The following is a 25025-nucleotide window of genomic DNA, read 5'->3' as shown; positions in this document are numbered from 1 at the left end:
AATTGTTTCAATCACCCATGTAATTTCCTAATTCCAAAGGCTGACCAGGGTATCAAAAGGAGCACCAACCATATCAACAGGAAAATCCCCTAGACCTATCAGAAAGCCATTTGGATTCATCTGGCTCTGAGAGAAGACCATTTTACTAGACCCCCACCCCACCCCTGCAGGATCTTGGAATCCGTGTTAAAACTAAACCCTAGCAACCAATGATATCTCCATAACAAAGGAACATTTGTCAGTTCCTCCACCCTGAGATCACATTCCTCCTGTAGGAGGCTTATAATATCTTTATAGCCAAGTATAACGCTTAACCCAGAGTTGTTGTTTTCCTTGATACCAAATCAAAAAATCCGTTTTCCAAACAATCAAATACTTTTGATAGAAAGAAAAAAAGCCCAAACACCTGGCTAATGATAATTACTCCCTTTATCTAAAAGATTATTGTCATTTAATCAAGACATCCTTATTTGTAGAAATATATTATTTAAATGTAGCGTTTAATCTTTTCCACAATTAAAGTCACTACTATATTTTGAGAAAAATGCTGTTTAATGGAGTATTCAGTAATTAGCTTCATTCCAAGAACCTGGCATGCTCTCTTCTTGAGTTATAGAGAAATCTTTATTCAGAGAATGGAAAAGAACAGACTTTGCACAATCACTTAAAAATCAAAAGACAATTAGGGCTTAGAATTTTTTTTAGCATTTGTCATATTTCTTCCTTTTTCAAATACTGCCCCTCATTAGGATGTCTATGTATGATTAATTACTAGCCCTCTGATTTGGCCCAGGAAATCTATATGGAGCCATATGGAAGGGCGGTACAAAAAAACTAAATGAATAAATAAATAATACCTTGGCCTACAGAAAATTACACAAATAAGATAATAAATTATTCTGAAGTATCCCTTTTCTTGTTTTGCTGTAAGCCATGTTATATTAACGTGCAAGCTTACCTCAAATCTCCCGAAATCAGTGTCAAACTAGAATTAATTGATAACCATCTTCCCATCAATAGTGTAAAGTGGTCTTAAACTCCTTAACGCGCAAGAAACAAAGCCAGAAACACAGAAATTGCTGTAGAAACAATACCAGCAGTGGCTTCTAGAGAGTTGCTGTCAACTTCACCACCCTCCAGAAATCACAGGGACAGTTGACAACACCTTGATGAATATGCAACCATGGGCAAAACCCAGTGGCAATATCACGGAAGACACTCCCTCCTGTTGACTATACAAGTATAGTGTTCGGAATTGCTCACAGCATCTCCCATTCATAAAGAAGGAGTGATCAGCGTTCACTCCACGACCGTCATCCAGTGGGTAGATTGGTTAAGAGTTGAGCTAGGGTTGCCAAGAGCCTGGAGAAAACTGCCCTGTCGCTTTAATAGAGGCTTCATGGGGGTTTAATGGGGGGGATATTATTTACCTCCTTCTCATGAAAAGCTTCATCATTTCTTCACATTTACCTTCTGTTAAAGGGCTACGGCATTTTTTTTTGTCCAGGTTCTTGACAATGCTAAGTTCAGCATACAGAAACCATAAGTGACAGAGCCCCCCGAGGAAAGCCTTGTGTCTCTCTGTGGTACTAAGAAATGCTTACAGACAGTGCTTAGCAGACTATACACAACGTGATTGTATTGGTGTCTGTATGAGAGGAAGCAGCTTAAACGTAAAGCTGATAAGTTGCCCTCATCATTCGATAAGTAATTTTGGAAGCTGTTCACTGATTGTCCTCTGGAGGATCTGTAAAACACATGTAAACAAATAAAAACAATTTTACCATAACATCAAGATTCCCCTCAGAACAAAAGCTTCAACTTCAAAGTGCTATTTGTTCTCATATAGTAACTCACTTCCAAACAAACAAAAAACAGTTTAAAAATAACACTTTTATTCAGACGTTTAAAAGACAACATAGACAAGCAGGGGGTGGGGGAGAGAAAATTACCAAAGAAAAAGAGAAAAGTAAAAGAAAGGAGGAAACAGAATAAGAGAATTAAAGAGGCTTCCAATTTATCTATGACCATTATAAATCAAATTATTATATGTTACACTATGATAGTATATGAAAATTTAAAATCACTCTAATCTATACTTTCATATTTTCTCCTTAATTCATAAACCATAATTTTGCAGAAGGTCCATAAAAGGTTTCCAGCTAGCTAGAAATACTGCCGTTCTCTTTACTTTAATTAAAGCAGTAAGTTTGGCCATTTTAGCCAGTTCTACCATTTTTATCAACCATGCTTCAATTGTAGGTAAAAATGAACCTTTCTCTTTTTAAGCATATCAGTTTCGTGCTATAGCCATATAAAGAAACAAAGTTCCATTCCCCCCCCCCCATTCCATTCCAGAAAATCCACATCATTACCAGCACTAGCAATAAACAGAGTGGAGTGCTTGGGGTCTGCTAACAGAGATGGCTATTCCTTCCTACTTTCTCCAGTTTGTGCCCAAGCTAGAATACTGAAGTTGAATTTCTTGTTCTTTTTTTGTATCTGGAATCCAGAGGCAGAGAAGTTGTCAGAAGACTGGGGCACAAAGGTCATCCATCTGACTTTCCTGTGTTCTTAGCTGTTTGGGTTTTTTTTTCTCCTCCTCAAGTCCAAATTGTCCTTTCACCAAATTTCCCCATCACTAGTGAGTCAGACCATTGGTCTACTAACCCTAGTATTGTCTATTCTGACTGTCATTGGCTCTCCGGGATCTCACGCCAAGTTTTTTCACATCACTTTTGTACCTAATCCTTTTTAAACTGGAGATAAGAAGGGCTGCACCTGGCACTTGTGGCATACAAAGCAGAGACACTTTATCACTCAGGAATTATGTTGCAAGTACACGTCAAATATGGTTTATACATAATAACTGATAACCTTACGTTATAGAATTACTGCTCTAGGCCTGTGAACTTTGAATATTAATGAAAATATGGATTAAGGTATGTAGGGGGTGGCCTCATAGAACACAGTTTTTGGTTTAAAATGAATTTATGGTGACATTAATGATTTATGTATATAGGAGCAAGCCACTGATGAATGCTTGGTCTAATGAAAAAGAGTGTAAACTCCAGACCTCGTTCTGGCTGGCTCTGGAATTCATAGAATACAGAGCAAGAGCTGAGAATTTTATTTGTGGAGTAAAACAACGTAATTGTACAGCTTCACTGCCGTGTTGTATAGCTTCACTGTCTTTATCCTTGTGGGTTCAACTGATCTTCACTTATGGAGGTTTCCAGGTGGTGCCTGGAGGTCTGGATTTATAACAGAGATCATTTCCTCTGGAGGAAATGGAAGCTTTGGAAGGGGGATTCTGTGGAATCATATACCCAATGAGCTCCTTTCCATCTTCAGATTCTGCCTTCTCCAGGCTCTGCCCCCAAATCAGGAAGAATTTCCCAACCCTAGCTATAGCCTATCCTGCCCAGCAGGCCTAACTTGTAAATGGGGCTGTATTGCTAACTTTTACCTAGGTATATATTGTGCAGAGAAGAAGGAGCAAGGGGCCTTTTCAGTGGTTAGCTTATTTCAGTTAATTTTTAGGATTGCTAAATACCTGGAGAGAGAAAAAAAAAATCCCTGCCCTTTAAAAGAACTTTAATGGAATGTCATTTACTAGGTCATGTTATTTACCTCAATGCCATGAAAACCTTCAGCTACCCATTTCAACATATTAAGTCACACTTCAAGGGACAGAACATTTTTCGCCAGGCTTGTGTTTGGCAACATCTATTTTTAATATTTTCCTATTTCAGTCACATGTGTATTAATAAAATTACTTGCACTGAGTGTTTCGGGGCAGGGAGAGTTTAAAAGACCAAGCAGAAATAGTACCTATCATACCGACCTCTGTTCTTTATATATTTCCTTGATTGACATGGGCAAAGCATTTTTTTTAAAATCACGCCACAAATGGAATCAAATCTAATGCACATAAAGAACCTTTGCTTATTTTAGAAAACAAAACAAAAGGGCTTGAAATAGATTTTAATGGCCTGCTATTAGATTTTATTGTACTGCTATTAAATCTACTCTTAGATTTTATTGTATTTTTTTCATGTGAGTCACTTTGAGCACTAAGGTTGCCATTCCCCCTGGCTACTGGTGGCAGGTGTGTGTGAGCCTGGGAAGGACAGGGACCTCAGTAGGGCACAATACCACCAAATCAAGCCTCCAAATCATCCATTTTCTTCAGAGGAATTGATCTCTGTAGCTTGGAGACGAGCTGTAATGCTGGGAATCCCCAGGTTCCACCTGAAGGCTGGCATCTCTAATCACTGATTGACAGGAGCCACTGTGAATGGCAGGGGAGATGTCAAATCAAAATATTGGTTGTTACCTAAGGCTCTAATTGAACCAGGGTCAGGATGCCTAAAGAACACTCTGCTCCCATGTGAGCTTGTCTTTGTTTAAAGATCTTCATCTGAGGCCCTGCCCTTGGAAGTGAAACAGGTGACCACTAAGAACAGGGCCACCTTTGTAGTGGCACCCTATCTGTGCCACTACAATCCCACCAGCTGTCTCTGAGTCTGTTAATCAAGTTCTTCCACAGCCTGAACCTTTTCCCCCCACAGGCACTTATAAATTGTTGATCTAGGGAAGGAGGAGGCTTCTATCACTCAGCTATAGAGTTCTATGCTTCTTTGATCTCTTGGAATTCGACATTTTCCATCTTGTTTAGTTTATGAAGCTGTTTATACTGAATTCTATTATGATGCCGTTTTTATTGTACAGGGTGATTTTGTTAGGGAACTGCCTTGAAGAACAAATCATTTTTACACAGTGTTATGCATTTTTAAGTCCTATTGTTTGTCAGCCTGTAAGTATAACCATCAATTTATTCCAGAGTAATCCTGGATTTCTATCCAAAATATATAGGACTGTAATACTCAGTAATGGAAAGGCTAATAAAAGCAACAATATGAACACGATACTGCTCTAATCTTTTGTACTGTAGTTATTCTGTGGAGATCATTTCTACTAAAATGAACCAAATTTATGACATAATCCTAAAAAGGCTTTGTGGGGAATATATCCCATTGACCCAATGTGGTGTAGTAGGTAGAGTAGCGCAGTGGTCCCCAACCTTTTTATCACCGGGGACCACTCAATGGCGGGGACCACTCACCGGGGACCACTCAATGCCTTTTACTGACGCCCGGTGGGGGGGTAGTTTACTCCTCTACTCTCAACCACTGCCCTAGCGCTCTCTGATTGCTATGGTAATGTTTAAACGTCCCTTCAAAATAAGATACAGACACACCACAACAATGAAATATGTTGTAAAGAGCTGGGGGGGATGAAGTAAAGGTGGGGAGGAGAAGGCGTCCTTTGGGGCCCACCTCCAATTAGTTGAAGGACCACATGTGGTCAGCGGCCCACAGGTTGGAGATCACTAGAGTAGCGGACTCTAATGTGGAGAACCAGCTTTGATTCCCCGCTCCTCCACATTAAGCCTGCTGGGTGACCTTGGGCCAGTCACAGAACTCTCTCAGTCCCACCTACCTCACATGTTGCGTGTTGTGGGGAGAGGAAGGGAATGTGATTGAAAACTGCTTCGAGACACCTTAAAGTAGAGAAAAGCAGGGTATAAAACCTGACTTCATCTGAATAGACTTGAGCAGGATTCTGAGAAGAATTGCTTAGACACCGTTATGGTTTATTTACACCAGTGGTTCTCAACCTTGGGGTCGCCTGGCCCCTTCTGCAGGGTCGCCAGGACAGGTTGGTGGTGGTGGTGGCAGCCTGTGGCTGGCGGCGACAACGGAGCCATGGCACTGGCCGCCTCCACACCACCTTCAGATCGTTGAGCATGTGTGCGCACACCTGTGCGCATGACCGCGCTGCCCCCACCACTGCAGTTGGGGTCACAGCATTATGTCGGTTGATTTACAATAAAGACTGTTTACCAGGAAGGATAATACAAGGCCAAGTAAAAAAATATTGTGTTTTTAAAGGATGCCTAGTTTGGCCTAGTTTGCCATTCATCTGTATCGTCTCGCCAAGTGGAACAGGACTGCTCTGACTTGAGATAACTTCACGTGTATTAGTAACCCATTACTTGATTACTAAGCCATTCACACCTACTTGTGCCATTCCCCTGCTCTGCCAACCCTGTGAAGTAGGTTAGGCCGAGAGGACATGATGGGCCCAAAGTCATCCACCAACCTTCTGAGGCAGATTGAGGATTCAAATCTGGTCAGAGTACCTAACAACATAGTGTTAGTTATTTTACATAAACTGAAATCAAGCATAGCGAGTGCGGGTACGGTAAAGATTATATCCTGCTGCTCTCTTTTCTGTGGATTTATCCACAACGAATAACTGATTCTCACCATTAACTAAATTTCAGGGAACGGACCATTAGCACAGGGAAATTACTGAAAACTGTGCGGGGAAAGGGACAGGATGCGGATGACAATTCACATGATTACAGTGAAATCCTAAAGAGAGTCACCGTTCTAAATTCACTTACTGCTATGGAACGGGAAATGGGCTAACTCTCCTTTTTGGAATGCTCTGTTTGACTAGTACAGCACCCCCAATGTGGTGCCCATAGCCTTTGGAGATTTGTTTGGCTGTGCAGATTTTTTAAAAAAAAAATTGAATTGGCAGCTGCTGCCACAGCACAAGGATTTTCACTGTGTGAGTGAAGGTAAATTGTGGAAGCGATTGGGGGGAGGGGGAGCTGGCTTTGTTTCCTGTTGCAGCCATTTTAAGGCACACCACACTGACAGAATTCCAAAGCGTTTGCTTCTCCTGATACAAACAGGTACTAGGACAGAAATAATAACCAAGTCTCCCTTTCTCTCATCTCTCCCTCTGTTGGGCACCTAGAAAAATGCTGGAAGGGGCCTCCTAGGAGCAAAGTGTTCTGGGAAATGTAGTTCTCCAGCCCACTGTGTTTTCCAAGTCTCCTTGTGCTTACATTGCAGCATCTTTCTAGGTGGCCAAGCAGTGGCAAAATTGGTAAGGAGGTTTCTTCTGTCTCTACCACCTGGTAAATTTGTGGATGGCTGTCAGGCGAGTATCAGGACAGACAGCAGAAGTGCTGCTGGTTTCCAAGTGGAGGCTGGAGGTCTTCCCGAATTCCTGCTGATCTCTGAATGACAGAGATCAGTTCCCCTGGAGAAAATGGCTGCTTTGGAGGGTGGAGCCTATGGCATTGTACCCTGCTGAAGCCCTCCTACTTAACCTCCCAAATCTTCAGGGATTTCCCTCTCTGAGCTGGCAGACTTAAGCAGGAGGTTGATTGGTGACTGAGATTTATCTTTTCTGTTTGTGAGTTTTATTTGAGAAAATCCATCAAGGGAATTTCACCCCTTCAACATGAGGCAAGGTATGGAGAACACACCCATCTCCTCATTGCAATCCAAAAAGCAGACAAACAAAACACTGCTGAAGTTTTATCTCCCAAGACTTCCGGGAGTGGCGGGCTAAAAGTCAAATAATAATAATTGGCTGCCTTGGAAGGTGGACTCAATGGCATTACACCCCACTGAAATCCCTCTCCTTCGTAAACCTCACCCTTCTCAGACTCTACTCCCTAAATCTCCAGGATTTCACAACTCAGTTGTGAAACAACCCTACTCAGTTGCCCAGTGTAGATGACAGTGCTGTGCAGGGACAGTCCCATGCCTGTCTCTGTGCAATTGTTGAGACATCTGCCCAGTATAAATGCATGGAGAAGGTGTTCACATATACACTACCATGCGAACAGTGATGCCTTTTTTCAAATGATGCTGATTGCAAGGACTGGGCTCTTTCTGCAAGCAGGGGGCAGGACAACTCAGTTCATGCCAGCTGTCTCTCATCACCTGGGGAATTAAGGCATAGACTGGGATATCAGCTCAAGTGCCCTGAACGACCAGGTAAAAACAACACCAGTTAGTCCCAGTCCATGGTCAGAAACACAATCAAGGGTCAGGGTAGGTAGATGTCAAAAGCATGGTCAGAACAGTCCAAGGTCAGTGCAGGCAGGAGTGTAGTCAGTAAAAGAGACTGTTCCCAAGAAGTATGTAGCAATGGGGATCGTGACTCAGTTCTCCATCAGTGTCACAAAAATAAGAAGCATGCATACTGGATGGGAGATACACTTCTGGGTAGCAATGTGTGTGAACGTGATCTTGGGGTACTTGTGGACTGTAAGCTAAATTTGAGCAAACAGTGCGATGTGGTGGTAAAGAAGGCAAGTGCAGTTTTGGGCCGTATCAACAGAGGCATCACATGAAAACTGCAAGATGTCACAGTCCCACTGTATGCCACATTGGTCAGATCCTACCTGGAGTACCGTGTGCAGTTATGGAGGCCTCACTTCAAAATGGACATGGACAAAATTGAGAGGGTTCAGAGGAGAGTGAGGAGAATGATCCAGGGATTGTGGACCAAGCCCTATGAGGAAAGGCTGAGAAACTTGGCAATGTTCAGCCTGGAGAAGGCTGAGAGGGGACATGATTGCTCTCTTTAAGTATTTGAAAAGTGGTCAGAGGAGGGCAGGGAGCGGTTCCTGTTGGCAGCAGAGAATAGGACCCCCAGTAATGGGTTTAAACTACGTGCAGAATGATGTCAGTTAGATATCAGGAAAAAATTTCACAGAGTAGTTCAGTAGTGAAATCAACTGGCTAAGGACGTGGTGAAATCCCCCTCATTCTTCAAGCAGCGGCTGGACAGATACTCACCCTGGATGCTTTAGGCCAGGGGTAGTCAAACTGTGGCCCTCCAGATGTCTATGGACTACAATTCCAGCAAACGCTGGCAGGGACTCATGGGAATTGTAGTCCATGGACATCCGGAGGGCTGCAGTTTGACTACCCCTGCTTTAAGCTGACCCTGCATTCAGCAGGGGGTTTGACTAGATGGCCTGTATGGCCACTCTATGATTCTATGACTGTGCTGAAGCAGAAATCCTTACACGGGGCCTCCATAACTTTGTAGTGACTGTCTAAGCTAAAATCAGTCAGATGAACCACAGAGGAATTGGGCCTGCCAAGTGTGTGTCACACACTCTCCCCCCCACCTCAATATTCTGCAATCTCTGGCAGGAGGCTTATCATTTTCCTGGTCAGCTGCCATACATGGCCATGGACTGAATTTGGCTTGGTTGGGCAGAAGCTAGACAGACCTGCCTCCTACATGTGAGCATGCTCTTGATCTGGAGATTTGGAGGGTGGAGACTGAGGAGGGCAATGTTCAGGGATAGAGTCTACTGTCCAAAGATGAATTTATCCCTGTTGGTTGGAGACTGGTTGTAATCCCAGGAGGACTCCTGTCCACACCTGGAGGTTACCAACCCTGCTCTTGACTGGCGCAGACACAGTATTATTAATCTCAGCATCCTCATTTCTCCAGATGCTTTCTTTTCCAACAGAAAATGCTCTGGAACAAGGTGGTTCCCACACAGGGTGACTGGCTAGTGTTGCCAGCTGTGAGTTGGCAAGTAACTGGAGATTTTGGAGGTGCAGCTGGGAGTGGGTGGGATTTGGGGCAGGATGGACCTCACTGGAGTATAATACTATGGAGTCCACTCTCCAAAACATCCATGTTCTCTAGGAGAACTGATCTCTTTAGTCTGGCGATGAGCTGTAACACTGGGGGAATCCCCAGGTCCCACCAGGAGACTAGCATCCCTATGAAAGGCCCACAGATGGAATTTCCAAAAATAGAAGAGCTGGACTTTTCATGCAAGGAAGTGATGCTCTTTGACTTGGGGATTCTGCTGTCTGTTTGCAAAGGGGAGGAGATGGGCGGTGTTTAGTTCATAGCAAGGAAAAAGCACTCTGTGCATGCCTAAGTTTTTTTTCTCTCTAACTGTTTTGAATGTTCCAGGACTGACTCTTAGCACGGAAAGCAGGTTCTAGAGATGAACTCAAAGGCCCCTAGGGAGACTTGGCCCAAATTAAGTGCTGAGTGGAGCCAGAATGAAACCAAGATGGAGCCAAATTAATAAATTCCAGGAAGTGTTACAAGAGGCCGACAGCCCCGAAGGGAGAAGGAGATTCCCCCTCTCCCTAAGACTAAAATTGCCAACTCTTTTGTAATTGATTTTTTTTTAGCTTTCTTTGTTTCGTAAAGTTATTTTTTCTGACTTTTCTTTGCCATCATTGGCACCGAACACAAAAATTACAAAACAATCCTTAATCTCCGATTAAATTATTTTGATTATAAGACATCAAGAGTTTGGACTTTGAAGAAAGGAAGAAAAATGCCCATTGGCTATTGTAACATTTTTTTGTTATAAAATTGCTGAACCTTTGAACTATTTATAGTGGGCATTATTCAGTCAAAACGCCATTAAAAAAACCACAATCCTAAACAGAGTTATACCCTTGTGATACCCATTCAAGTCGATGAGTTTCAAAGGAAGTAACTCTAGTTAGGATTGTAGCATAATCTCAGTTGGGAGAGCATGAAGCACAAGCTATTCATTTATTTACTTCAGTTGTTCTCTGCCTTTCTCCTCAATGGGGATCCGAGGCAGTATTTAAATAAAAATCTCCAGGAAAAAATTCCACTTAAAACAACTGGATTTACTATGAAAAATCAGGATTATGACACAGTTGTCCCACGGAAATTAATAGTCCTAGTTTTCATTCATTAGATTGTAGACCATAGTTGAATCTGGTATTTGTAATAGGGTTGGATTGGGGAATTCCTGGAGATTTGGAAGTGGAATTTGGGGTAGAGCAGCAGGTTTGGGGAGGAGAGGGAGCTCAGTAGGGATATAATGTTATAGACCCCAAAGCAGCCATTTCCTACAGATCTGATAGCTGTAATCTGGGGATGTGGTAATTCGAGGAGATTTCCAGGTCCCACCTGGAGGGTGGCAACCCTGGACTGGCTTATCGTGGACAACTGATTGATTTAAGTGTTGAGTTCAGCCACAAGAAGTCAAGGACCAAGCACATGCTGGGCCATAAAGTTTGTCAGGTAGCTCTGCGTAAGTCAATTTTCAGCCTAGGCATCTATACTATAAATACCCATCTGACTTTGATATTGTGGGAAAGATAATGATGGATATATTAGAACTAAAGTCACCTTTCAGTCGTCAAGGTGGTTTCATAAACAGCAGTTCTAGCCTCCAAAGGTAGGCTCACATCTGACTGTTCCTAAACAGAATTACTCCAATCAAAACCACACTGTGTTTAGACTACTGCAGCTTTTTTCAACCTTTTGACCATAAAGAAGCCTCTGTGATAATTTTTCAGCCTTCAAAGAGCCCTGGAAGTGATGTCAGCTGATCAACTCTACCACCACCACCACTATCCACACCCTTAGACCTCCTTATACACCCTCCCTCCTGACTTTACTACTAGTATGGTGGCTCTGCCTCATGTAGGCCGGAAACAAGAGGAGGAAACAAGTCAGCCTGCCCCCCCCCCCCGTATCATGCCACTTCAGAGCTGCCACAGACCCCTTCAGATCTGCAGACCCCTGCACTGGACTGCATTGTACATCCCATAGCTATGCTGGCAAAATTCCAATTTTTAGCCAGAGCAGTGATGTTTAGTTTAGTCTATTAAATTTCCATGCCATTTCCAGAGCAAGGATAAGGGTACACTCATGTAGACCGAGTTACAGTCCAGTCTAGAGATGACCATCACATAGATTACTATGGCTAGGCGTTCCGGGGTCAAGTAGGGTGTTAGTAGCTTGGCTTGGTGCAGACGGAAGTGATATAGTTACTCCGTCATACCTTAAAATTAGCTTGTACAAACATCATTTTGATGATTCTGCGTCGACTGTATCCTGGTGTTTCCCATGCCTAGGATTGCTAGCCATGATTTGAGAAATGTCTAGAGATTGGGGAGTGGCGGAAACTCAACAAGGACATGATTTCATAGTCTCCCCTCCGAAGCTGCCATTTTCTCTAGGATAAATGTTCTTTTTGTCTTAGAGATCAGTTGTAATTCCAGGAAATCCCCAGCCACCATCTGGAGGTTGGCAACTCTTTCCATGAGGACTGTTGCAGAAGTATGGCCCATCAGCAACATGGCATTTGACGAGGGTGGTGTTGTTATGAATGGTGATTATTCTTTTTCTTTTTGGACTGTTCTTTAGTGCAGTGGACTCCAACCCCCGGTCCGGAGACCAGTACCGGTCCTTGGATCAGTTGGTACCAGGCTGCAGCTCCTCCTCCTTGTCCTCCTCCCCGGCTGCTGTCTCGGGGGCTGCCCTGCCACTCTGCCGCCAGCTCACCTTTGGTGCTCTTCAGCAGCCGCCATGGCTGGGGCTCCCCCTTGGTGTGGCACTGCACAGCTGCTGCTGGCAGCGTCCCCCCCCCCAGTGTGCGGCGGGAAGTCAGGGGCACCGGCGGGAAAGCAAGCAGAGCAGGGGCTCAGGCCGTGGCGGTGTCGTCCCTCGGCAAAAGATTACCCTCCCCCGGGCCTCAGTAGAATCGTCAAGCGTTGACCAGTCCCCGGTGATAAAAAGGTTGGGGACCACTGCTTTAGTGGATTTCTCAGTTCATTACATCAATGAATGGTCAGAAATAGGGGTAGCCATCTTAACTGAAGTACACTTAATTTTGGCTCCCATAGATTGTCATATGCTCAGTTCACTCAGAAGAAAGGCCTCCTGATTTCAGTGGAGTCCACTTCTACTCAGTGTTGGGGGTTATTTTTGTGATACCAAACATCAAACCAATCTATACCGTGCAGTTTTAATCACTTTAAACAAAAATAAAGAAAAAATGCTATCTTACTGTTCAGGTGAGGTGAAACGAATCCCAACTAAATTAAGAAATGCATTTTAGTGTTTTTTTTTTTAAAAAAACATTAAAGTTGTAAGGCAGGATTTAGTGGCGGTTGGCATTTCTTTTTCTTAAGGGTTCCCCCCCCTCCGCCCGCTTCGCCTCAGCAAAAAGAGAAAAAAAAAACAAAAGACAAAGGGTTTTCACACTCCATAAAGTATAAATAAAGCGCTTGATTGTTTCAGCTTAACTCTTAATCCAGGGAAGGATCAATCGATGCCTGCTTTACAGGCTGCTGCCTATAATTTCAAAGCCTGGAAGGAGCTTCCTTCTTTTTAGGCGAACAAATTGTGGCAGAGGGGGGGGGGGGAGCATTCCAGCAGGCCAGTTTTAGCTTTCGCCAAGGGGAGGGGGAAGGAAACCGGAGGGCAGCAGAGCGACTCCGCTGGGTTCAAAATGATTCTTCTGCCTCGCTCGGCGGCCAGTTCGGGCCGCAGAGCTCCCTCAGCCCTGATCACTTAGGACAGGGGTAGTCAAACTGCGGCCCTCCAGAGGTCCACGGACTACAATTCCCATGAGCCCCTGCCAGCATTTGCTGGCAGGGGCTCATGGGAATTGTAGTCTGTGGACCTCTGGAGGGCCACAGTTTGACTACCACTGACTTAGGAGTTCTCCGATCGCCAGAGCTCCTTTCGCCTCGTCCCCTCGAGAGCTTGGGGGCGGGCGAGGGAAAGCCTTCATGATCATTATTATGAATAATATTATCACCACCATAATCTATTATGATCTTATTCAATCATTCCTTTGGGCAGCCCCCCAACAACGCACGGGAGGGCTCGGGTCGGTGCGCCAAGCCAATGCCCCTCCGACGCCGCAGGACGGAGGATAAGCCGGCTCCTTCCCCCCCCCCCCGCTCCCCTCCTTAAGGGGAGGCGGGATCTCTGGGCATTTGATCTGGCGGATCTCGCCCCTCCTCCGGTATCCTAAACTGGTTCCCAAGCGCTCTTGCCGTCCAGCAAACAGGGGGGGAGCGTGAGCGAGCGAGGGAGGGAAGGCAGGCAGGCAGGCAGGCAGCCCACCGAAAGTGCCGCCGCGGCTTCCCCCGTTTCCTCGCCAGCCCCCTCTCCTTGCATTATGCTGGCGTTTGGGATCCTCGGGGCTCGAGTCTTTCCGCTCCTGCCGGTCAACTCTCCAGAGCGGGCAGTTGTGGCCACCGCGGAGCCCCGGGGAGACACCCGAGAGGAGAGCCGCGATCCCCACGTTTCCTAAAAGTGAACTTGTGGGAGGAAGAGGAGGAGGAGGGAGGAGGAGGAGAGGGGGGGGCGCGAAGAGAGTAGCCGAGGAGGAGAGGGGAGGAAGGGGGGGGGGAGAAGAGAGAGAGAGAAAAACCCAACTCTCTGAAGTTTTGGCTCCAACCCACCTCCCTTCCCCTCCCCTCTCCGCCCCCCCGGCAGCAAGACGGCGAAAGAAGGGTGGAATCACTTTTTTCCTTTGCTTTTTTTCTCCCCTTTTCAAGACGGGGGGGTGGTGGCAAGGCTGGCCGCTGCAACGGAGCGGCACAAACCACCATGCAGCTTGCGTTATGGGCAGTGGGATTAAGCACGCTGTTCCTGCAAGACTTCTTGAATGTAGCCGGTGTCACCGCGCGGATTCAGGGCTTGCATCCGAGACAAGGTAAGATGCTGGCGGCCGCGGCAGCAGCCGCCGCCGCAGCAGCAGATTGGGATTAAAACCAAATTAAGGGGGAGACGTTTGCTCTGGCTTGGCTGGGGGGTTTACGTTCGGCTGCGCTGCCTGCCACAGTGGGGGGGGGGGGGGAGGAAAGGAAAGCCTCCTAAGCGTTATGAAGCATCTGTAATTCCAGGCGTGGGCAAGTCTCCGCCTCCAAAATGTAGCCGCGGAGCCCCGCAGCGCCGCGCTCCAGAGCCCTTGGCTTGTGGCTTTGAAAGCCGCGAGCTGTTCCCCAAACTTCAAAAAGCAGCCGCTTTCCCCCCCCCTCCCCGGGCCCGGCGTGTCACGTGTAGTTCTGCTCCAAGCAGCCGCAAACTTCTGTATGTCCCCAAACTTTGGCCTTCCCCCCCTCTATTGCAGAGTGCAAGCGACCCCCCCTCAAAAAAAAAGTTTACATCTAGAGAAGATTGTAATTCTAAACTAGAGAAGATTGTAATTCTAGTTTGAGCCTCTCTCCAAACCCGGCCGAGGATTTATTGACTGCAAGGGTGTGGGGTGAAAATGTCCACGTTTCCCGTGCTTTCTGAGGTTTGATTGTTATATTAGCACTGCGGTGCGATGTCCATCCATGTGCGGGTGGTAGGAGGCGGGATCCCGAGCTCCCTGTGCAGTTGCTAAAGGGTCCTCTGGCGTGCTGTTTTGCAGTGCCCAGCCTGGTTATATAAGAACTGAACTGTGATGTGCATGCACCCTTTGCAAGGCGATTCATGGGCCAGTGCCCTGACCAGGAAGCAGCCTAGCCCTCTGTGGCTGTCTGCAGCGGCCTGGCTTTAGATGCTCGATAAGAGTGCAGAGGAAAGGAAAGAAGAGGCAAGTCGGTGATAAGCCCATGAGCACGTTAGAAGAAGAAGAAGAACCACTGGTCAGGTCTGCCTGGCACGAATCCAGGTCTTACCCAGAGTTTTGGCCATTGATCCAGGGTGGGGGTGGGGAGATGCTGCTTGCCCAGCGGTTAGTAGAACGTCTGGTTCCTTTCCTTGCTGTTGTCTCACGTGGTAGAAGTTAGCACCAAAGAGTCCCCCAGGCCGGCGTTCGCACACGCCTCTGCGTCTACTCACAGGAACTGTTCTCTTTTAACTTTTCGACAGCTAAACTTCTGGACGCGCTGAGCGAGTACGAGATAGTGACTCCGACCCGGGTGAATGAGTTCGGAGAGCCTTTCCCTTCCAAGGTCCACTTTCAAAGGACGAAGCGGAGCCTGCCTTTGGACCCTGATTCCTGGGGCCTGGATGCTACCTCCTCCTCCTCCTCCTCCTCTCCCAGCACCACCCAAGCCCACTACAAGCTCTTAGCTTTCGGGCAGCACTTTTTCTTCAACCTGACAGCCCAATCGGGATTTATTGCCCCTCTTTTCACTGTCAGCTTCCTCGGAGAGCCGGGGATTAACCAAACAAACTTTTACCCCGAAGAGGCAAGCGACATTAAGCACTGCTTTTACAGAGGCCATGTCAACACGAAGCCGCAACACACTGCCGTGATCAGCCTCTGTTCTGGGATGGTAAGTCCTTCCGTGCCTGTTTCCTTCGGACTCTCCTACCGGCTGTTTGCACGGAGCAGCCAGTTTGTGCAAACTCTTGGTGCTTGTGAGATTCACCTATCTCTGAAAATCCGTTGTTTCCTATAGCTTCTTGGGGGCAGCAGGGAATGGGAAGCCAAATGGCAATAAAACTCCCGTTCGCTAAAAAAAGGAGGAAAAGTTGATTCGTGCTGACAGATGTTGTAACTTCCAGCATTTCTGTTCTTCACCCCTCCCCCTGCTCCATTTCAAGCCACCCAGCAGTCTTGAAAAAGCCGGCTCAAGACATTTCGGCCATGTCCATCTCCTTCACAGCCGGAGTGGGAAAGAAAGTTAAGGCAGAAGCATCAGTGAGGTCTTTTTTTTTGGGGGGGGTGAGGGGGGAAATCAAAGGTTTATCTTTTTTTTGGGGGGGTGGAAAGAACAGGGAAGTTCCGGGAGCCGGCAGTGGTAATTATTAAATGCTGTATGTTCCTCAAAGGGCCATTAGAGCCAGGTAGTTTTCCTGGCACGGCAGCAGTGTCCGAAGCCACTTTGCAGGGGAACTGCTCTGACGTGTGGCCAAGATCGCAGTGGGAACGGAAGCCAGGAGGTGGGGTTACCCCAGGCGGCTTTTGGAGGAGGGGGGGAGATGGGTGGATCAGGGAGGAGGATTCTCAGTCAGAACCCCAAACGTGGGTGGTGCTTTGCGCCTTGCGCCGGGGAGCCGAAGACATTTAAGGTGGAGGGAGGAAAATAGAAACTGCCTGTTTCTTTCCTTCCCACTCCGTCTAGGGACCAAGCATGACTCCAGATAGGAGGCTCCTCTCGCCTTGCTGACACAGTAACGCTGTGCCCTGTATCACCTTTCCTTTTGAAGAGCCGTTTAAGAATTCAGCCGGGACTTACCTCCTAGTTTGTGTGTTTACGTTATGAAGCTGTCACTTCTGCCGCTCCTCCTTACTTCCTGTCTCACAGGTTATGCAGGAGAGCAAAGAAGGATCCTGTGATCTTGTTAAGTATCCGTGTGTTTGGCATCATTGCGTTTGGCTCCCTCTTGCAAAGTTTGCCATCCTGCTCTTAGCTTTTTGTCTTGCTGCCAGAATTAGCTGACTGGAAAGGGGCAAAGGGGTGGCGTTTTTTTCAGCCCGAGACAAGGTATTCTTCCAACTTCACTGAGCGAAAGAGATTCTCCTCCTCCCCCCCAGCCCGCCCCCTGACTTCCTCCTCGACTCCAGAGGGAGAGATGTAAAGCCCCGGGTTTAGCCGTACTCACCGGCCAGGCAGGGCTGTCTGGTGGTTGGTATTCCAACTGACAGTGCCCTAGACGTAGTGCCTCCAGCGCTGCCCTGCGCAGTTGTAGTAATCTCCCAGGCTTGTTGTTGTTGTTGTGATAGTTGGTGGGCGGAGGCAGTGGGTGGGAAGGGAGGGCTGACGCCCGCCCAGGGTTCTGCGCAGAAGACCCAGCAGGGGGTGGGAGTGTGTTATTAAGGCCAGCCAGACATGCATGGCTGGAAGAAGGGAATCTTTCCCACCCACCTCCTCCTGGAGAAGGCATCACCCCAACTTTGGCATTGTGACTTCTTTGCGAAGATCGACCTTAAGGGAGTCCAGGAACTTCCCAGCCCCTTGGCTCTTGGAAACTTAAGGTGGAAAGGGGAGGAAGTTGTTTAGAGAGGTCTTTCCTGGGGGGATGGCAGAAAAAAGAGCTGGTTGAAGATACACATGAGGGACCTAAGCTGCCAGTGCCTTTATAAGCATACAAATATATATATATTTTGCATTACGTCCACTCTTGACCACTTGTGAGATCCAGAAATTCTGTCTGAGAAAGGGGAATTTCTCTGCTAAATGCTCAACAAAAATAGTGTCCAACAGCACCTTTAAGACCAACAATGTGTTATGTTATATTATAATGGTTGTTCATTTAGTCTGGTCTTAAGGGTGCTATTATGAGCCTCTTGTGGCGCAGAGTGGTAAGGCAGCCGTCTGAAAGCTTTGCCCATAAGGCTGGGAGTTCAATCCCAGCAGCCGGCTCAAGGTTGACTCCGCCTTCCATCCTTCCGAGGTCGGTAAAATGAGCTTGCTGGGGGGTAAACGGTCATGACTGGGGAAGGCACTGGCAAACCACCCCGTATTGAGTCTGCCATGAAAACGCTAGAGGGCGTCACCCCAAGGGTCAGACATGACTCGGTGCTTGCACAGGGGATACCTTTACCTTTACCTTAAGGGTGCTATTGGGCTCTATTTTTGTTGTGCTACTTCAGACCAACATGGCTACCCACTTGAATTCGCTAAATGCTGTAATGCAGTCGTCCCCAACCCCTGGTCCTGAGACCGGGACCGGTCCATGGATCAGTCGATACCGGGCTGCAGCTCCTCCTCGATCTCCTCCCCGGCTGCTGCCTCAGGGGCTGCCCTGCCACTCTGCCACCGGCTCACCTTTGGTGCTCTCCAGTGGCTGCCATGGCCGGGGCTCCCCCTCGGCGTGGCACTGCACAGCTGCTGCTGGCGGCGCCCCCCAGTGGGTGGCAGGAAGTCAAGGGTGGCAGCGGGAAAGCAAGTGGAGCAGGGGCTCAGGTGGCGGCAGTGACATCCCTCGACAAAAGACTACCCCCCCTGGGCCTCAGTAAAACTGTCAAGCGTTGACAGGTCCCCGGTGATAAAAAGGTTGGGGACCACTACTGTAGTAGTTCCCTGCCCCTGTCACTTGTCTAGTCCCCAATGTTCTCAGCATGATAGTGCACCATTTCCCCCTCCCTACCCTGCTTAGTTAACTGAAATAAAACAGCAGTTCAGGGGCATCTTAAAATACTAGCAAGCCCTAATACTGTATTGTACACTCTTTTCCAAACAAGTGTTATAGCATTTGTAGTTCATAATTTTAAGGCGCTTGCTCCTGGGGAGGAAAGCTATGGCAAATCTAGACAGCATCCTAAAAAGCAGAGACATCACCCTGCCAAAAAAAAGTGCGTTTAGTCAAGGCTATGGTCTTCCCAGTTGCAATGTATGGCCGTGAAAGTTGGACCATAAGGAAGGTTGAGCGTCAAAGAATTGAGGCTTTTGAACTCTGGTGCTGGAGAAGACTCTTGCGAGTCCCTTGGACTGCAAGGTGAAGAAACCGGTCAGTCCTAGAGGAGATCAGCCCTGACTGCTCCTTAGAAGGCCAGATCCTGAAGATGAAACTCAAATACTTTGGCCACCTCATGAGAAGGAAGGACTCCCTGGAGAAGACCCTAATGCTGGGAGCGATTGAGGGCAAAAGAAGAAGGGGACGACAGAGAATGAGGTGGCTGGATGGAGTCACTGAAGCAGTCGGTGAGAGCTTAAATGGACTCCGGGGAATGGTAGAGGGTAGGAAGGCCTGGAGGATCATTGTCCAAGGGGTCGTGATGGTTCAGACACGACTTCGCAATCAACAACAATTTTAAGGCATAAGCTTTCTTGGGCTGATTTCATCATGTGCAACCCAAGTGCAGCTGGTACATGTGGTGAAATAAGGTGTGACACACAAAAACTTATGCTGGAGCATTGCCAGTCACACTACCCCCCCTCCCCCCGCCATGACCCCTGATTGTACCTACAGTAAGATTGCCTGTCTTTTTTCCTACTGAGGTTTCAAGCAGTGTGAGGAATGGTGTGACAGAAGAGGTATAATTTTTCTCTACTTTCCTGGTGTCATTGCCCAGATTTATTCCCCCTCTCCAATTTTGGGTCAGATAACAGGCAGGGAGTTCCTGTCACAGAACATGAACATTGCGCATGGCGTAATGTGAACATATGTTCAGCACAGAAATGCAGGCAATCATGACACCTGTACAGTTCAGCATCAGAACCCTAAGGTGGGGCAGCTACTTGGGTGCAGTGTTGCTGACAGGGCCTACTTATCTGGGCTGCCAGCCTCCAGGCTGGGCCTGGAGGCCTCCCAGAATTACAACTGACATCCAGTCAACAGAGATCCGTTCCCCTGGAGAAAGTGGCTGCTTTGAAGGCTGAACTCTGTGACATTATTGTCTGTGGTACTCTCATTCCAGCTGAAACCCTGCCCTCCCCATGCTCTGCCCCCCAGTTCTCCAGGAATTTCCCAACCCAGCATTGGCAACTCTGACCAGCAAACCCCACATGCCCCCCACCTGTTTGCCCCTCCTGCTTCTTGGTGGCTTGTAAGTGCTCTGCCACTTCTTCTCCTGGCTGCTCAGCACCTCTAGGGAGGAGTGTATGGCTCATGTGCAACAGCACCTGGATGGTTACAGTGCCAATACACTGCCCAACATGGTTGAGATGAGGATGCATGGGAAGCTAGGACTGTGGACAGGGATGAGCTTGTGGGAGAAAGGGAGGGAAGAGTTAGCTAGGAGTCCTTCCAGTAGGCAGAGGATGGGAAGGGTGGCCCTGGGTGCTCTGTGTCCTTGCCCACCCAAACTTGCAAATGGCCCTGCTACTGTATTGTATACTCTTCTCCAAACAGACATTATAGGCATAGACTTAACAGAGCAGTTGTATATGATGTGTGAAGTGGCCATTGATATAGGTGATAAAAAGGCGTGTTTGACAGAGCCTGTATGCGCTAACGCCAAGTTGATGTAACTAGGCAATCCTGCCATGTTTACACAGCCCTTGTGTGGAATTATATTTTTAAAGAAGATCTGGACGTTCGGTAGCTTCTCTCATCTCTCCTTCGCAGAGTGCCATTAAAAGATTCTCTGTTGGTATCTCATTCCTCCTCAGCTAGGCACATTCAGGTCACACGATGGAGACTATTTCGTCGAACCGCTGTTGACACCGGAACAGCAAGAAGATGAAGAAGAGCATACCAAGCCACACGTGGTCTACAGGCACAGAGTACCTCCAACAGACACGCTAAGGGACAGACAGACCTGTGACACTTCAGGTACTTGACATTTCCATTTCCTCAGTCGTTCAGTCTGAGTTTAACTAATTACAATAATGAAAGTGTTTGTATCTTGTCTCTCCCCTGCTTCCATTACCCCCACCTGGTGGCCCAAGGCAACTTACCAAACTTTAAGAAATCTGTTCCACAATGTATTTCTGGTAAGAACTTTGAAGAAGAGCTGGTTTCATGGCTTAAGCACTTAACACCAACTCAGGGCGGCTGTCCCGCCCCTGAGTGCTCCCTCCTCCAACCAGCTTGCTGGTCTGTCCAGCAGTCAGCCAGTCATCTTCTGTCCCCCACCCCTGACCACCTCCTCCTCCTTCCACTTCCCTCTGAGGCTCGGAGGCTGCAGATCCCTGGCACGTGAGAGCTGCCCCTGCCGGTGAGTTCTTTAACAGCTGCCTACAGACTTTCCAGGTCCTGGGGGGAGCGGGAGGCCGTCCGCAGAGTTCTTCCACTCCTCCCCCCTAATCTAGCACCCGTTGTATTCCTGAATGCAATGGGCTTGGCCCCTAGTGTAAAATAATTTTGAAGCAAGGCAGACCCCAGTAGTCTATGTTGCGAAAAGATACTTTCTTCTTCTTTTTACTTCCAGTAGGAATAGCTTTCCTGAGTTAATAACCTGGTGGAATTGCTCACATAGGCTGTCTTTGAGTTTTGATGTTATTGATCTCTCAGAGGCAAAGTTCAATGGCTTCCCACTGTACCTTTCATCGTTTGCATTCTGAATTCTCCTTTTGTCTTTTACGCTGTGCATATGGAAACTTGCCCTCTTTCACCTTCAAACTAAAGTGTGGTGTGTTTTTCACCTGAAATACATTCTGAAGCATGTTGAGGTCCTTCTGGTCTCCCGTTGAGCCTGTTCACAAACACATTTATTTCTGTTTTTTTTTTTTTTTTTAAAGCTTGTTAGAGTTAGATCTCGTTTATGGTAGGACTGCATCCCTGTGTTAACTCACTTCTTTCTAAATTGTCCATGTCAATCGCCAAAGCCCACTTGATTTAAAAAAAACACCTCTATATAGTTTTGCTAGCAATTTTAATACTGAGAAATGAATTGATGAAAAACCAGACCTACTTCTGGTAAAAACAGTCAAGAAGGAGAAGAAAAGATATCTATTGTAGCACAGTGAAATTGTGACATGTCTTTTTGTAGTGGTGGAATGCTGGTATGCCAAAGGCCATTGAGGGCTTCATGCTACATAGTGTTTTAGCATCGCTCAGCCTGTTTCATGTAATCATTAGCTAGTAAAGTAAGTTGATATTATCTCTTTATATTCAATGAGAAGTTGAATTTTATGGATAAATTAAAATTTGAATCAGGGATCCCATATTCCTGTCCTCTAAACTAGCTTGTAGTTGGTGTGTGTGTATGTGTGAGTGTGTGTATCCTTATCCATTGTTTCTCTTAATATTTGTGAAACCGCCTGGGGGATGGAATGAGTCCGGGGTGTCTGAGTTGGAATAGGGCCAATCAGGGTGCAGCCAGCAAAGCTGGGCGCACCTTGATTGGCCCTGCCCCTACAGCTCCCACCCTCCTTCGGGGGACACTAACCACTTTGCTCTCAGATGCCTGAGAGAGAGACAGAGACCCCTGCCAAACCGCAAACGACCCCTGATTACCTGCTATGGCTCCTGCTGTGAGGGAGACAGACAGACAGACAGAGATTGCCGCTCCAAACTGCAAACAAGCCTTGATTCCCTGCTACTAACGAGCCCTTAAATGGATGGAATGGAAGAACCAATCTTGTCTAAAGTCTTGCAGCAGTAGAAAACTACAGGTGCCTATTACGTGCATCACTAATCATTATGTTACAGAAAGCCATAATGAAGTTCAAAATGTATAGTTGTACAATCCTCTATCATATTTTGGACAGAGACCTCTATGAAGTGCTTTACGCCTATCGGTTCCCTTCTTTATTTTTCAAACTTCGAAACAGCGCTGCCTACCTGCCACTTAGCATCCCAGGAAGATGGCTTCCTTTAGACCGGTCCGAAACAAGCTTGCGTGTGTTTCCGCCTGCTTCGTTAGCTATTCAGTTCGAATGCTGCCATGATTTTGCTTCTTTGCAAGTGAGTGCTGGAACTGCCGTGTTGTGCTGAGCAGCGCTGCAAATAATTTTTCCCTATGAAAAGTTTTGGTTCAGAGGTTGGATTTTCAGGGGTTTCTAAATCTTCCCTCCTGCTGCAAAAGTTCATATTGTGCCTTTGGGGTTTTCCTGTCTTTCTGACCGTGCATAGCTTCAGTATTCCCCCGCTGCTTTGGCTACAGTGCTGTTCAGAATATAGTCCTAGCTAAGACAGGATCAGGTTGTAAACATGATGACGTCGTGCCAATCAGATATGGCTGCAGGGTGTCATTGGGGAAGCCACTGGTGTGCGCACTCTCTTTCTCTCTCTCTCTGTCTGAATGGAGTGGAATGCGTCCGCCTGTTTCCAAGGCAACGGGGCCACTGTTCATCATTTGTCCCATGCTGTTCTGCAGTTGGCGTTCTCTCCTTTGAACAGTGATCCGGAGCTCATATGTTGTGGGCAAGAATCAGCCTTTAGCTGTGCAACCTTCAAATACTCCCTTAAGTGTTTAATAAGCTGCTATAGTTTTCCCTCCCTCTCGATGTGCTGTGTTCCTTTAGGGACATGAGGATGTAGTTCTTTTTCAGATTATAGGAGTAATTTTAAGCATTTAAAGCAAAGAAAGAAGCCCACAAGGCAACTGGAATTGTAACGCAGAGGTGTAACCAGGGTAAAGGTAAAGGTATCCCCTGTGCAAGCACCGAGTCATGTCTGACCCTTGGGGTGACGCCCTCTAGCGTTTTCTTGGCAGACTCAATACAGAGTGGTTTGCCATTCCCTTCCCCAGTCATTACCGTTTACCCCCCAGCAAGCTGGGTACTCATTTTACCGACCTCAGAAGGATGGAAGGCTGAGTCAACCTTGAGCCGGCTGCTGGGATTGAAGTCCCAGCCTCATGGTCAGAGCTTCAGACAGCATGTCGGCTGCCTTACCACCCTGTGCCACAAGAGTCTCATGAAACCAGGCTAGTAGCTTCCTTCTCCTCCTCGATGTTCTAGGGGAGCAGAGAGAGTGCAGGAGAGAACAGCCCCTCTCACAAGGCTCTTTTTATTGTTTGTTCTTCCAAGGGTTGCTGCTGGACTATGCCACTCTGGTTTCTCTCTTCCAGCTGTCTCTGCTCCCTTCTTTGAGATCACATGCAGGAGACTCAGAACAGTTGGAAAGAAACATGGGATCTGGCACTATTCATCCAGCAACCCTAGGAAGACTGGATCATCGGATGATGGAGCACACACTGACTCAAAGGTAGTTGGGAGGATCCGGAGGAGGGGGGAAATAATAATGCCTGGATCCTCCTTTTCCCCCTCTCCCCTGCCCCGTCTCCTTGCCCCTGCCCCACCTGGAATAATGAGAGCCATCATTTTATTTTTATTTATTTTTGGATTTTTAGACCACCACTCTTGGCCCGGCCGGCTTGTGGCAATTTACATAAAATATAATATATATATAAACCTCCCAGACAGAATCAATGGCGGCAAAATCAACATTCTAGATTCCCCGCGGACCCTCAACTGCTCAAAGTTGTTATTACTCCAGCAGATGACCCTGGCGATGTTAGGTCTTTTAATTGAGGTGGGGGGTGATTACAAAAAAAAACTTACTCAACTTTTTTACCATTGAGAAACCTCTGAAACATTCATCAGACTTCAAGAAACATGGCTGTGGATATGCCCACCCAGGACTCCTCCCCTTCCCATCCCCTCCTGGCCCATCATTGGTCATTTGGGGAAGAGGGGGCAGGTTGACATGACCATATGTGGTCATATCACCCAATAAATGTTTCACAAGTTTTAAAAATATATTTAAAATTAATTAACTCCCACCCATTCAGGAAACCCTCCTAGGGCTGTCAGGAAATCTCAGGGTTTCACAAAACCCTGGTTAAGAAAGCCTGGAATAGCCTTCCATTGTTATCTATTAATCACAGAGGAAGGCTTCCAGGACAGATCCAGGCCAATGTACACCCTTCTAAGCCCAGTCAGTGGGTTAATAATAGTGGAGCTCTACTTAGGGCTACATAGCTCACCAGTTTTCTTCCTTTCTAATTGATTTAACCTGCACTAGAGAAACGTTTTGAGCGCGTCTTTTTAGAAAAGGAACTGTTGAATTCCCATGGACTCTGCTGTGATTAAGTAATTGTTATC

At 46.9% G+C, this 25025-nt stretch overlaps 1 protein-coding gene and 1 long non-coding RNA gene across 6 annotated transcripts in view; one reads left to right on the top strand and one right to left on the bottom strand.

The window, feature by feature from the left end:
* Positions 1–533: 533 nt before the first annotated feature.
* LOC143831739 (uncharacterized) lies at positions 534–17778 on the bottom strand. Its single transcript, XR_013228952.1, has 2 exons — positions 17191–17778; positions 534–1747 (listed from the first exon to the last, which is right to left on the bottom strand). It is a non-coding gene; the product is annotated as an uncharacterized LOC143831739 (long non-coding RNA).
* The window catches only part of ADAMTS9 (ADAM metallopeptidase with thrombospondin type 1 motif 9), a 173877-nt gene continuing 162905 nt past the window's right edge, over positions 14054–25025 (top strand). For 3 of the 5 annotated variants that reach the window (XR_013228948.1, XR_013228949.1, XM_077325061.1), the window contains exons 1-3: positions 14054–14362; positions 15508–15917; positions 20643–20805. Coding sequence is in view for 3 of the 5 variants with exons in the window: in XM_077325061.1 (XP_077181176.1) it covers positions 14257–14362; positions 15508–15917; positions 20643–20805 (679 nt within the window). In the remaining 2 variants the exon portion in view is untranslated. The remainder of the gene's footprint in view (positions 14363–15507; positions 15918–20642; positions 20806–25025) is intronic. The other 2 variants (XM_077325060.1, XM_077325059.1) reach the window with 1 other exon arrangement.

The sequence above is a fragment of the Paroedura picta genome, chromosome 3, assembly GCF_049243985.1.
Source record: "Paroedura picta isolate Pp20150507F chromosome 3, Ppicta_v3.0, whole genome shotgun sequence".
NCBI lineage: Eukaryota > Metazoa > Chordata > Lepidosauria > Squamata > Gekkonidae > Paroedura > Paroedura picta.
This window is presented reverse-complemented; position numbering and strand designations above follow the sequence as displayed.